The 12,714-nt window shown below is 38.7% G+C and overlaps 1 protein-coding gene across 3 annotated transcripts in view; it reads left to right on the plus strand.

Annotated features, from left to right (window-relative positions):
- Window positions 1-12,714, plus strand: part of ubr3 (ubiquitin protein ligase E3 component n-recognin 3) — a 35,656-nt gene that overhangs the window by 5,418 nt on the left and 17,524 nt on the right. For 2 of the 3 annotated variants that reach the window (XM_061792037.1, XM_061792036.1), the window contains exons 11-25: window positions 72-158; window positions 247-312; window positions 1,326-1,415; window positions 1,524-1,652; window positions 1,746-1,798; window positions 1,884-2,017; window positions 3,272-3,357; window positions 3,447-3,588; window positions 4,247-4,343; window positions 5,674-5,815; window positions 6,117-6,221; window positions 6,940-7,110; window positions 7,273-7,308; window positions 9,969-10,414; window positions 11,157-11,245. In XM_061792037.1, the coding sequence (XP_061648021.1) occupies window positions 72-158; window positions 247-312; window positions 1,326-1,415; window positions 1,524-1,652; window positions 1,746-1,798; window positions 1,884-2,017; window positions 3,272-3,357; window positions 3,447-3,588; window positions 4,247-4,343; window positions 5,674-5,815; window positions 6,117-6,221; window positions 6,940-7,110; window positions 7,273-7,308; window positions 9,969-10,414; window positions 11,157-11,245 (1,873 nt within the window). The remainder of the gene's footprint in view (window positions 1-71; window positions 159-246; window positions 313-1,325; window positions 1,416-1,523; window positions 1,653-1,745; window positions 1,799-1,883; window positions 2,018-3,271; window positions 3,358-3,446; window positions 3,589-4,246; window positions 4,344-5,673; window positions 5,816-6,116; window positions 6,222-6,939; window positions 7,111-7,272; window positions 7,309-9,968; window positions 10,415-11,156; window positions 11,246-12,714) is intronic. The other variant, XM_061792038.1, reaches the window with a different exon arrangement.

Consider the following 12,714-nt stretch of genomic DNA (forward strand, 5'->3'; position numbering starts at 1 on the left):
TCTTACACTTGAAGCTGAACTTACTGTACAGCCATATAAGGAGTTTTAATATGTTAATTGTGTCCCTGCAGGAGACTCAGGAGTATACCAAAACTGTGGTACGCTACTGTTTGGAGACTCTTCAGATCTGGTTTGATGCCATCAGCTTTAATGATGAGGTAAAGTTAAAAGGCTCAGTATCTCGATAACACAGGCAGGCGAGCCTTCCGCCCTCGATGTTTCTCATGGCTTTTATTTCTCTTTCAGCCTTTGCCAAATCAAGTGACATTTCACTTGCCACTGCACCGCTACTATGCCATGTTCCTCAGTAAGGTATGTCTAACTGCTGGGATGTCAGTGTAAAAGGATACAGTACACTGCAGTGAAACTCCACATATTTGTGGTTCGGCATTTAACGAATTCACTCACATATTTGTAGATTTATGGGCAGTAGGCTTTTTTATTTTGAATTATTATTATTTTTTTAAACCTTATCCTCCATTATTTGTGGGAAAACCACGGCTAATCGCTAATCATTTTTATTCTTGGGGCAAAGCAGGTAAAGTATTTCCTAAGCGCCATCTGTTGGAATCTTGGTGTTGTTGTTAGGCTTAATTCATTAATACTGTAGAAAGAGGCGAAGAAAGAAAAGCAAAGATACTGTAGTATGCTTTTAACACCTGTATTTGAGGTGTCTTGTTTTGTTGGCGGTCTTTAAATGCACCATCAAGCACATTCAAAAGAGAAACTGAAAATATGTTTCTGCTTCTCTCCTTATACAGGTACTTATAGCAAGCGTAGTCTACTTTGCTGTTAAAATTTGCGCGCATCACCTAACATTTATTGTGTGTACCGTAATTTATAATGTACAATACGCTCTTGAGTACAATGCACAACCCCAAAATCAACCCCCAAAATGAGGAAAACCCTTCTACCTATGTATAGTGCACATCATTGAGTTTCTGCTACCCATATGGTCAAAACATGAAGTATTATCTGTATTTTAATAGGTTTTAAAAAAAATAAAAATAAAAACTTTTTAAAATTTTGTTTTAACCTGCGCAGTTATCACAGGACACAGCTGATGTGGCACCCAGTGTGTAACATACCCAGTAAGCCTAATATATTAAAAAAATAAATACAATCTGAATTACAACAGTGCGTGCACACCCAGCACAATATTTCTTTGAAAAACCTAATCATAAAAAAATGGCCCTAGCGATGCCAGTGGCGCCAATTATTATTTGCAGATATTTGCTATTCGCGGCAGGGATTGGTCCATATCCCTTGCGAAAAGCGGGGGGTTCACCCTATAATAATGTTTTTTCCCCCTGAACCTTTCCCAGGCTGTGAAGTGCCAAGGCCTGGACCTGGACAGCCTACTGCCTGACCAAGAGATGCTGATGAAGATCATGGTGCATCCACTGCAAATTCAGGTATATCCTGCTTGGTTTCTTCTGAAAGCTTCTGCTCTTTGGGCTTGTTTAAGGAACTGATGACCTCAGATGATTTGTAATTCTATTAATTCAAATGTTTGCTTGTAGGCATGTCTGTCAGAGATCCACAGCAACATGTGGGTTAGAAATGGGTTACAGATAAAAGGACAAGCAATGACCTATGTACAGTCACACTTCTGCAACTCCATGATAGACCCTGACATCTTTTTACTCCAGGTTAGGATTAATCTTTAGATGTGTTGCTCATATATGGTTGTTGTTATATGTAGAATCTCTTCTACCTTTTTTTTTTTTTTTTTTTTTTTGCAGGTTTGCGCATCAAGACTTGATCCTGACTATTTTATCTCTAGTGTTTTTGAGAGGTAATGTCCAATTTAGTAACTTGTTTGTTGTATTGCATACTGCGTTTTGAATAGTAAATGAAATAAATTGTCTTCCCTTCCGCAGGTTCAAAGTGGTTGATCTTTTAACCATGGCGTCTCAACATCAGAATGCTGTGTTAGACTCTGAACAAGAAAGACCAATGCTAGAAGGTGCTCTGACCTTCTTAGTCATACTGACAAGCCTTCGCATTCATTTAGGTAAGTGGTAGAACACAGAAAGTCATAGTGCTGACATTGCCACTCTCATGGTGAAAAATGACCTTGTGATGGCTGCTGATAAAGGGAAATGCTGTGTTCTGTTGTCCAGATGTTCGTTCCTTTACTTGAGGCAGGCATGGGTTAGGGTTAGTAAGTACAGTGTCAAACTCTCCGAGAGGAGCTTCTATGTTTCCATAAATTTTGACATCTCACCAGGAAAATGTAGGGTTATCCATACCACTGATTTTTCATAAAACAACATTCCACTTATTACACACAGTTGTTACTGCATGTTAAATACACTTATTCATATCCTGAGTTCATTACGACTTTGAATGCCATGCCAAAATCTGGCAGCTGCAAAATATAATACACATTTTAATTAAGGATGGGCATAATAATCAATATATTAAAGAATTGATCATGAAGAATTTTGATTGTTGTAATGATTATTTGTAGTTGGGCCTTATAGCATTTTAGGCAAAATGGAGTATACTACTTGGCTGGAACCAGCAAAGGTGTTCTTAATTCTGTCTCGATGAGCTTAAGCAAGGGTGTCGAACTCATTTTTGTCACTGGTCTCAATGTAGTTATGGTTTACCCCAGTGGGGTGTTGTAAATGAAAAATTGCCTCATTTACATATACACACTGATTTATTAATTAGATTTGAAATCAAAGGAAAATAGTTTAACAATTGTTCAATTTATTTCATAAGGGGGTTGCTAATATCTCAACCTTATTAAAAGTGAAGAGAATTTGCAATTTCGGTTCCGGTTTTAGCTAGAAACATGAAGTAGATGTACATGATTTTCTTTGGCGGGCCACTTAAACTGATGTGGTGGGCAGGATCTGGCTCCAGTGCCTAGAGTTTGACACCCATGCCTTACGGTGAACAACATCCATTATCTGAAGTTGAGCTACATGCATGTAGACATCCACAATGGCATAATCTACTCAATATGAGCTCAATATGAATAGCATAGAAAGAGAGAGAGAGAGTGAAAGTATCCCTTCACCTTCAGAAAATATAAAACAAAAAATCTCCACTGTTGACAATGAAAATTCAGTCAACTATCAATAAAAAAAAAGCAATTAAAGAGAAAGCAGAGATAATCGTAACATGGCCTCATGAATTCTGCCGTGAACTTATCTCAGTCGTGTTATGTTTAACTATCTAGTTTTCATGAATCCACCCCAAAAAGCAATCCTTCAGTAAAAGCTGCACACGTTCTGCTCCTCACTCTCGCCATCAGGGATGACAGATGATGAGATTCTTCGGGCTGAGATGGTCTCACAGTTGTGTATGAACGATCGCACCCACAGCTCGCTGTTAGACCTTGTATCCTTTCAATAAATTCAAGGGACACCACATGAAACTTGTATCCTTTAGTCTGTGACCAACTTGTTCCTTAAGAGTTCTCTCTTAAGATTCCTGAGAATCCCAACCCAAAGAGTGGCATTGTACCGGGGAGCTGTAGTTTTGAGGAGATGCTCTCTGCTGTGGCAGATTTCAAAGCACCAGTGTTTGAGCCAGGTGGTTCCATGCAGCAGGGCATGTACACGCCCAAAGGTAGGATGTACTGTAATGTTGACCATTAGTAAAGTAAATTTAGGAAGTCATAGTGTTGTCAAATAATGAATTTATACAAACCTGGATTATGTATCAAAGGAAATTAACATTGCATTCATGATTTGTTATTAAGACAGATGAAACATTTCCTGACCACCTTGTTAGACTTTGCACTTTCTGTAACTCAATAGGTTAAAATACCACCAGTACTCATTACAAATACAGTGACAACATTAATATAAAGGCCACTTGGGCCTAATGAAAGAGCGATCCAATTTAAGCAACCTGCAAAACACAGTTATTCAAGTATTCAGTATTGGACAATGGTGCTGTTTTATATATGCATGCTTCCACGAAGAGCCTGAATGCACTGGACACAATTTATCACGGCTCTGTGTTTCATCATTTATTTTAAAGTCCTTTATGCATGCTAGGATGGTCAGACATTTTGACCCGCAGACATTTTTTACTCAAATGTTGGCAAACAGTGATGCATACAGTAAATGACCATTCAGCCCCTGAGTTTTATTGTTCCTCTTCTGACCACTTGGGGGCAGGCTTAAACCACTTTCAGAAGCGGAAGTAGGTTTAAGGGAAATACAGTAATGTCACTTGGAAGCAGCTGTTACAAAGCAGATCTCATCCTTTTGTCTAACAGCGGAGGTGTGGGAGAATGAGTTTGACCCCATCATGGTTGTTCTCAGAACAGTCTATCGACGTGATGTACAGTCCGCAATGGACCGATATTCAGCATTGTAAGTTGTGACCTACATTTCCTCAAATAAATTGTATAACTTTTTTTGTTTAATATATATTTAGACTGACATTAGTGCACTTTTTATTCATGTTAAGTCTTCCTTGGCAAAACAAACATGTCATGCTCTATTCAGTGTTGTCTGATCACCTATCTCATCTGTTGATGAAGGGACATGATAAGAAAGGTCAGGTCTATTGGGCGCTAGAGTTTCTTCCAATTAAATAGCTGTCGAGAATAATCAATATTTCAGGCTAAATTGTAATAGAATTGGGGAAATCTCCCTCGTTTGTTTGTGGTCCTGAGACAAATGTGTCAGTTGCTGTGAAGAAGAATCCTTACGGTTCACCTTCCTCATGATATTGGAATGAATGGCAATACCATTACTACTTAATGGTAAGTCAAGTAGTGCAGTGTTTGCAATGGTAGCGGGCAAGATAACCTTTGTATAATGGTTCTCCTTTGGGAGTACATGTAATTGAAAGTACAGATGGATCACTGATGGTTAATTGTTTTTAACACTGTCGTCACCTTTTTGAGGTTTTTAATGCGCCACATGGAACTGCTGGCTGGTTCTGATGTATCGAGTCATATTAAAAGAGTGGGATACCCTGTGACTCTTCTGAGCAATGAAAAGCAATTTTAACATTTACCCAGACATGATTTAATGCAACACAAATGTTGTTTTTCTGTGATTTCTTTACAGTTCTGCAAAATGTTGATGGGTCGTTAGCCTACAATGTACACACCCTTTGATCAACATTTCAAAATCAAGAACATAAATCAAATTATATCATATTACATTAATTAAAATATAATGGCTTTCAGTCTGAAACCCCATTCCAGTCTTATAGTTATTGCTGCTGCTTGTGCAAAGTTGAAATCTTCCAGCAAATATTTGCACACAGAGTTGTCAAGGGCGAAATTGTATTCTCATCTCTCAGATTGTTCTTTCTGAAGATTTGCTGACGTCTACTGGATTGTCAACATTGTAGTTTAAATTCAAAACTGGCTTGACACTTTTGATGACTCATACACAGTTTCAGAACATGTATTGGTATGCATATAGGTACTTATAAATGGAATATAGGTAGTTATAAATGGCGACTTAAATGATCACATTCACAAGATGGCAAGTCTTGAAAATATAACAGGTTAAAACAATATTTAACTACGATACACATTATCGATAAGTATTTTTGTCATGTTTCCCACCATATATTTTCAACCTTCTGATGCCTGAAAGTTTACATGTCATTAAGGCCATATCAATAACTGTCCTTTTGTGCTGTGCTCTCCTTCTTTTCCTCTGGGGGATTTATGACACCCAGTTTAAAGCAGTCTGGCATTCACACTGGTAACCCATGGCCTCCATACAAGGAGAGGACTCCCCTGCACCCGTGCTATAATGGTCTAATCAAACTATTGCACTGCAAGACCCTGCACATTGTGATATTCACTCTCCTTTACAAGGTGAGCAGTTTAACAATGAGTCTGTATAACATAGCGTTGTACCTCTCATCTGTATCAATCTTATTTTCTATTTATTTTTTAAAACATTATTAGTGCTTTAAATGTGGAGTGGCTATTGTCTGGTTCTCTTATGTTGTCACAAATCGAGAATGACAGTGCAGAAGATGTAACACAAAACAGCAAATAGCACGGTGCATACCCCAGGGTCGTCACAAAGCATGACGCACACTGAAAATGTTTTATCACACCATATTGAAATAAGCTTAGGATATACCTTCATTTTCATTTATTTTTGTTTTAGATATGGATGGATCATCAGAATATGTCTGAACATGTGCTGTGCATGGTGCTTTACCTCATTGAGCTGGGCTTGGACAACCAGGTTCAAGACAGCAAAGAAGATGAGGTAAGATATGAGGAGAGAGAGTAATAACAGTAGGGATTTTTAATGATACCTCATTAATTGATTATCTGGAAAATTAAAGATGGCCAATGGCCAATCGTGTGCGTATGGTCCAACCCTTGCTGTGACCCTGAACAGGATAAAAAAATGGCTGAATGAATGAAAAATTAATAGCAATAAAGCAATAATCGATTGACTTTTTATTGAATTTCCTATGAAACACAATACAAAGGAAAGTGTGTTCTTCCACTGTAAAGTTCTACTTCCAAGAATACTTATGATTACAATTGCAACTCCTTGTAACTGATGTCTAACTCTCCTCTCATTCAAATTCACAAGCTAACTGTAACTAACTTTAAGTTAGTGTCCAGCCTACTGATTCTTGTAGAAACAAATGACATACTGTCCAAACATGTTCAGCGCTCCACTGACTAAAAACAGTCTCCGCTCAGGTATAAACGTTTTTAGTTTGAAATGGTCTTAACGACAGCTCACTTCTGCCTGTTAAGGCGGCAAACAAGTAGGGCCTTTATTAATTGTGTACACAGCTAGTCTCTAGTGCTACCAATGTAGTGGAAGGCCTAAATTGCCTATTACACACTACTTCCTTGAGTCATCCATGATCAACAGATTTTATTGGCATTCAAGCATTGATGTCATTCTCGTGCCAATAGCATGTCATGTCAATGTGATCCACACAGCACTTACTCCATGTTTTCAGGAGCCTTGCATTGAGGAGCACTGTCATGACAGTTGGTTCCCTGGCACCAACCTCATCTCAAATCTACACCATGTCATCAACTTTGTGAGAGTGAGAGTTCCTGAGACGGCACCCGAAGTGAAGCGTGAAGCTCCGCCCAGCACCAGCTCAGAAGCTTCATCCTATGGCCAGGTAAAAGGCTGAACTTGATGGAAGTACATTGACTGTCTCATATCCTTACCACAATTATCTTAAAAAAAGAGAGCGGTGTCACCACAATCTACTTTAAAGGTAGGTTGGGCTCTCCGTATCATCATTAATGTTGTTATTCATTGTGCTATCCTGACCCCACAGAACTCACACAGGCGTCTTTCAGCCAATTGGAGAGAGGTAGCTGTTTGTACCCGTTTGCTGATTTTAAAAAGACTTTCTGGCATTTGTTTGTCTTGCACATTTTAAAGTAGGTCTCCCTGGGTGAGCTGTGGTTTGTATATGACGCCACGCTTCAGCAGTTCCCCTGCCTCTCAACTGCTAAAACTAATTATGTGTGTAATGCAGGTTTGGGTAAACGCTTTTTAACTGCATGTCAGTATGATTGATGTTGCCGTTTCTGGAGAATATGATGTATGTTTATTTAGCGGTGCGGCGCAGGTCTTTTTGTCAGGTCAGATCATGGCAATCCTTCAGATGGGGTGTGTTCTTCTGGATGAGTCCTTGGGTAATGGCTCTGTCTGTAGCACTATCAGCAAGGGCGATAAAAACACTTTGGCAGGGTTTTTTTTGTAACAGACATTTAATTTGACTTTTATGGGCATTGTACCTATTTGACTATGGTAATGAAGCATCCTTCCAATCCATCTAAGTCCACTGATTTATTATTGTTGTCAGGCTGAAAGATGGTGATTTAGCAATGCAACCAGGTGCCGGTGGAATAAGAAGTAGTGTTTACGCTCCTCGTATATTTGGTGATGTGCAGCTAATTATCTGTATGTGATATGGTTTAATTTTGTATCTTATGCTGTAGGTCCATACAGCGTTTTATCATAGCACATTTGACCAAATACGAAGGATGGACCAATACAACCTTTTCAGTTCCAGTATGATACCGATATTGCCGCCTTGAGTATTGGCCAATACTGAAAGTGATCCGATACCATGTCAGCATGGATCCTAAATACTTTTACTTAAATCAAGTGATATTACTCAAACAGAGAACAATAATCAGCAACTGTAGCAAGGATCTCGGTTGATGTGTGCCCCGCGTATATATATATATGAACTAACCCATTTATTGTTAACTAATGGGTTACGTAAAGTTGAACTTTCACCATAAGAATATATTACAATTACATAAAATAAATATAGATTAAATGAGAAAATCCTGAAAAATAACCTCAGTAAAACCAATAAAAATAACAAATATAGAAACCCCAATTCCAATGAAGTTGGTACATCTGTAAAACGGAATACAATGACTTGCAAATACTTTTTAACCTATGTTCAATTGAATACACTACAAAGACAAGGTATATAAACTGATATTTTGTAAGTGAATATTTAAATATTAACTCATTTTGAATTAGATGCCTACAACACATTCCAAAAATGCTGGGACAGGTCCATGTTTACCACTGTTATATCACTTTCCCGAGCTGTTTGGGAACTGAGGACACTTAAGTGTTGAAGTTTTGTAGATGGAATTATTTCCCATGCTTACTTGATGTACAACGTATGTTGCACAACAGTCTGTGGTCTCCGTTGTCGCATTTTGGGCTTCATAATGCGCCACACATTTTCAGTGGAAGACCGGTCTGGACTGCTGGGAAGCCATTCTAGTACTAGCACTGTTTTACTACGAAGCCACACTGTTGTAATACATGGAGATTGTGGCTTGGCAATGTCTTGCTAAAAAAGGCAGGGACGTCGATGGAAAATGATGTTGCTTGGATGGCAGCATATGTTTCTCCAAAAACTGTATGTACCTTTCAGCATTAATGGTGCCTTCAGAGATGTGCCAGTTATCCATGGCATGTGCACTAACACAGTCCCATACAATCACAGGTGCTGGCTATTGAACTTTGAACTAATAATAATCCGGATGGTCCTTTTCCTCTTTGGTCCGGAGGACACGCCGTTCATTACTTCCAAAACCCGTCAGACCACAGCTTAATGTTCCACTTTGCGTCTGCCCATCGACAATGTCATGGCAGTTACGAATAATTAGTGAGGGTCGAGGTGCTTGTACTGCCCCTGTTTGTAAGTGCCCAGTTGGGAGAGGTGTTGCTGCTATGTACAGCTTGACCTCTGAGGAGCAGTGTGGTAAACGCAATGAGATAAGACTCACGATAACAAAGAAAGTAGAAAAAGAAAGTCACGATCGAATATTAATATAACTCGTTTTGAAGAAGATTTTGAAGAATATATGTTTGAGAGTATTTTTATATTGTCTGTTTGTATGCGTTTATAGAGCGTTTGCGCACCAATATTTTAAAAGAGATAAGTGCTGGTAGTTCAATGCTAATTTTCATGAACTCATCAATAGTGGTTGTTAGCTTTGAGCTGGCGTTTTTTGTGAGTGAAAACAAAGTCTAATGTATTTAAACATACAATAGGTGTAATTCTTTTATGGGCGTTTAGTTTTACAGTGAACTTCAATGATTCAATGATTGCTTCAATGCAAGGAACAGTCAATCTTACTGCTTGCTACTTTGTTAGCACCTTAGCAACCTGTTGCGATCATGTGGGCTTTGTATGCCGTGGTTCTAAAGCTGCTGGTTAGAAGTGCTAGAGCGGTGCATGGAATGGACTGCTTGTATAAGAGTGCTTACATCGGAGATTTTAGATCCAGTCCGATATAAACAGATACACTTTTTTTTTTTGTTTTGCTGATATCGGTCAAATATTGGATCGGGACACCTACTAAATACCACAACATTAGGTATATGTGCACGACCTAATAAGATTTTTGCCAAAGTTAAAAAATGGAGTGTTGAAGTTGAACGTTTCACAATTTCAATTCATTAAAAAAGAAAATCATTGTCTCATCTCAGAACCTGCGTGAAGCCCAGGTGTTCAGCCTTGTTGCAGAACGCAGAAGGAAGTTCCAGGAGATAATCAACCGCAGCAGTTCAGAGGCTAGTCTGGTTGTCAGGCCCAAGAGTTCGTCAACGCGCTGGGTGCCGCCAGGTACGCCCCCGCAGCTGGTGACGGAGATCCTGGAGATAAGAGAGAGCATGTTGTCCCTCCTCGTCAAGCTGCACCAGAAGCTGTCATCCAAGCAGAACTCCCTGTCGGAATCCTGGCTAGATAATATGGACACAAGCCGTCACGCTCACGGAGATGGCATTACAGCCATCGAACGTATCCTCACTAAGGCAGCCACGCGGAGCTGCCAAATCAAGCGTAGCATCCAGGACATTTGCGGAAAGGTGTATCCTCCTGTGCCACCAAAGAAGAACAGTCCAACAGACAAAAAAGCCATGGATAAAGAAGAGCGGTACCGTCACATACTTATTTTCATTAATGTGATTTGGTATTTATTGAACACTGCACATTATCTGGCTTTATTTTGATCCACCCAAAGGGGAGGACTACTTGAGACTATAATCAAGATCTTAAATTATCATTGCAGTACAGTTATGTACTGTGAAGGGAAAAAAAGACAGGGTCATTAATAAATGTAATAATAATCCAGTTTCTTCAAGCCATGCATACTTGATACGTTGGCACTGTGAAATATATGCATTATCTTTGCCTATGTCAACACTGAAAACGCATTATGCAAAATCCCCAAACCATTTTTTTTTCAAGGGATTTTCTTCATTCAAAGAGTAAAAAATACAAAGTAAAATGTATATTGTACTCTGTATTTAACACAGTTTACAGTTTTTTTCCCCCACAACAACCACCAGGTAGCATTGCAATAATCCCAAAGGGAAATAAGAACCCCTTCATGCCCCAGTCTTGGCCATCAGTGAAAGTGATTGAGCTGTCACTGTTTTTATAAATTTCCAAATTAAGGTCTTAGTCAACGTTTGAGTCTGCAGTGTGGAGTGCAATCCATCATATTGGTTTGATTATCAGCTTTCCAACTTTGAAATCCGTGTCCTCAAAGTGTCCCTTTAATGCTTGAGAAACATACTCTTTATGTGGTTTTGAAGTTACCGTAAATAGTTGAGTAATTTTGAGCATAGGAGCAGTAGATTAAATTATATTTCCTTCCATGCTCTTATTTTTAGGCGCCAGAGGGCTCGAGAGAGGCAACAGAAGCTGCTCGCTGAATTTGCCTCCAGACAGAAGAGTTTCATGGAAACGGCTATGGATGTTGGTAAGGAGAAGGCCAGTTAACCTATTTTCAGCACGTTGTAGCTGTGGAACATAACACTTACACATATAACCACCTCTGCCATCAACTGGATCTCTCGTTTACTGCAGTTCATATGCTAGCATGTAGAAAATGTACGCCTACTGTAATCATAATATATATATAAAAAAAAAACAGACAACTTGACAAGGTCGCTAACAATTTTTTTTCAAAACCTCTTAACTAGTGAAATGCATGTTCCATTTGGAATGTGTTTTAAAAAAAAGCTTGTGCTGAGATTGTCATAAATAGTATTGAAGAATACAAGTAGTTTAGTGGGATTAAATAGTTTATTCATAGTTTTTATGTATTTGTTTAATAGATGTGTATCTGCATCTCGCTAAGAAGGAAGCGACTTGCAGTTCTTTCTGTTTATGAGCAGCAGCTTTAATGTAGTATTCTTACAGAACTGATTTATTTATTTATTTATTTTTAAATGAATGATGTGTACAAGACCTTTAATAAAGTAGTCAACACATTATTACTTTAGAATGGCCACCTGGAGGCCTCTAGAGCTGTTTTAATGCAAGGTGATGCGAGGTGAACTTGTAGTGACCGCTGGCCTGTTAGTTCTCTAGTGGGAGGCTGCTGGTGGAGAGTACAGGGGATCTTTGTGCTAATAGTGGGCTGGATTCTTAGGGGCCCCTGTGACATAGTGTGGTTAGTGAATGAAGAGCGACTGCTCTGACCAGACAGGGAATACTGAGACCTCTGTGTACACACTTCCTGCTGAGCTGCGACTTATTTTTTTTTTTTAAATTATTATTTTTTTTTCTCTCGAAGCCCACTGTGCTGCGCTTGCATTCATGCACCAGCATAACATTGAAATTGCACAGATGTAGTTAATACAAAGTCAAAGTGGGTGTCATTTTTGCATAAACCAAGTTTTATTATTATTTATCTTTAATTATTTAATCACAAAGCCCAAATTACGAATGGCATTATTTGTGACTGACCCATTAGTATTTATTGCATGCTCTTTAAAGTTTGGACTACAAGCTGCAAGTTTTTGTATTTTTTTAATTTATTTTATTTATTTTTTTTTATCCCGCCCCCCACTTGCTGCCCAGCTTGTCTGCTGCGACTTAAACAACAAGGAAGGTTATTTAACCAATTTTTTTCCTGTTTGTGTTTACTCTTCATGAATTTTATTAATTTTGAGTTTTTTAAATCAGATCTGCACACATTGAAGCATTCTGATTAGTTTTCAGATCTGCTATGCTCAAGCGTACTCCAGAATGCCAAAAACGCGACATAATGCAACGTTCAATTTGAAGGCGATGGACCTGGCCATTGAAAAAGGCAATCAAATCGAGGCGCCAAGATTCTCATCTTATTTTTGTTGTTCATTTTTATTTTGCTACTAGCAGTATTTTCAATTCTGTGTTACTTAGTGCCTTTTCCACTTAATGTCTGGAGCGGCTTCAGAGGTT

Source organism: Phyllopteryx taeniolatus, chromosome 12 (genome assembly GCF_024500385.1).
Source record: "Phyllopteryx taeniolatus isolate TA_2022b chromosome 12, UOR_Ptae_1.2, whole genome shotgun sequence".
NCBI lineage: Eukaryota > Metazoa > Chordata > Actinopteri > Syngnathiformes > Syngnathidae > Phyllopteryx > Phyllopteryx taeniolatus.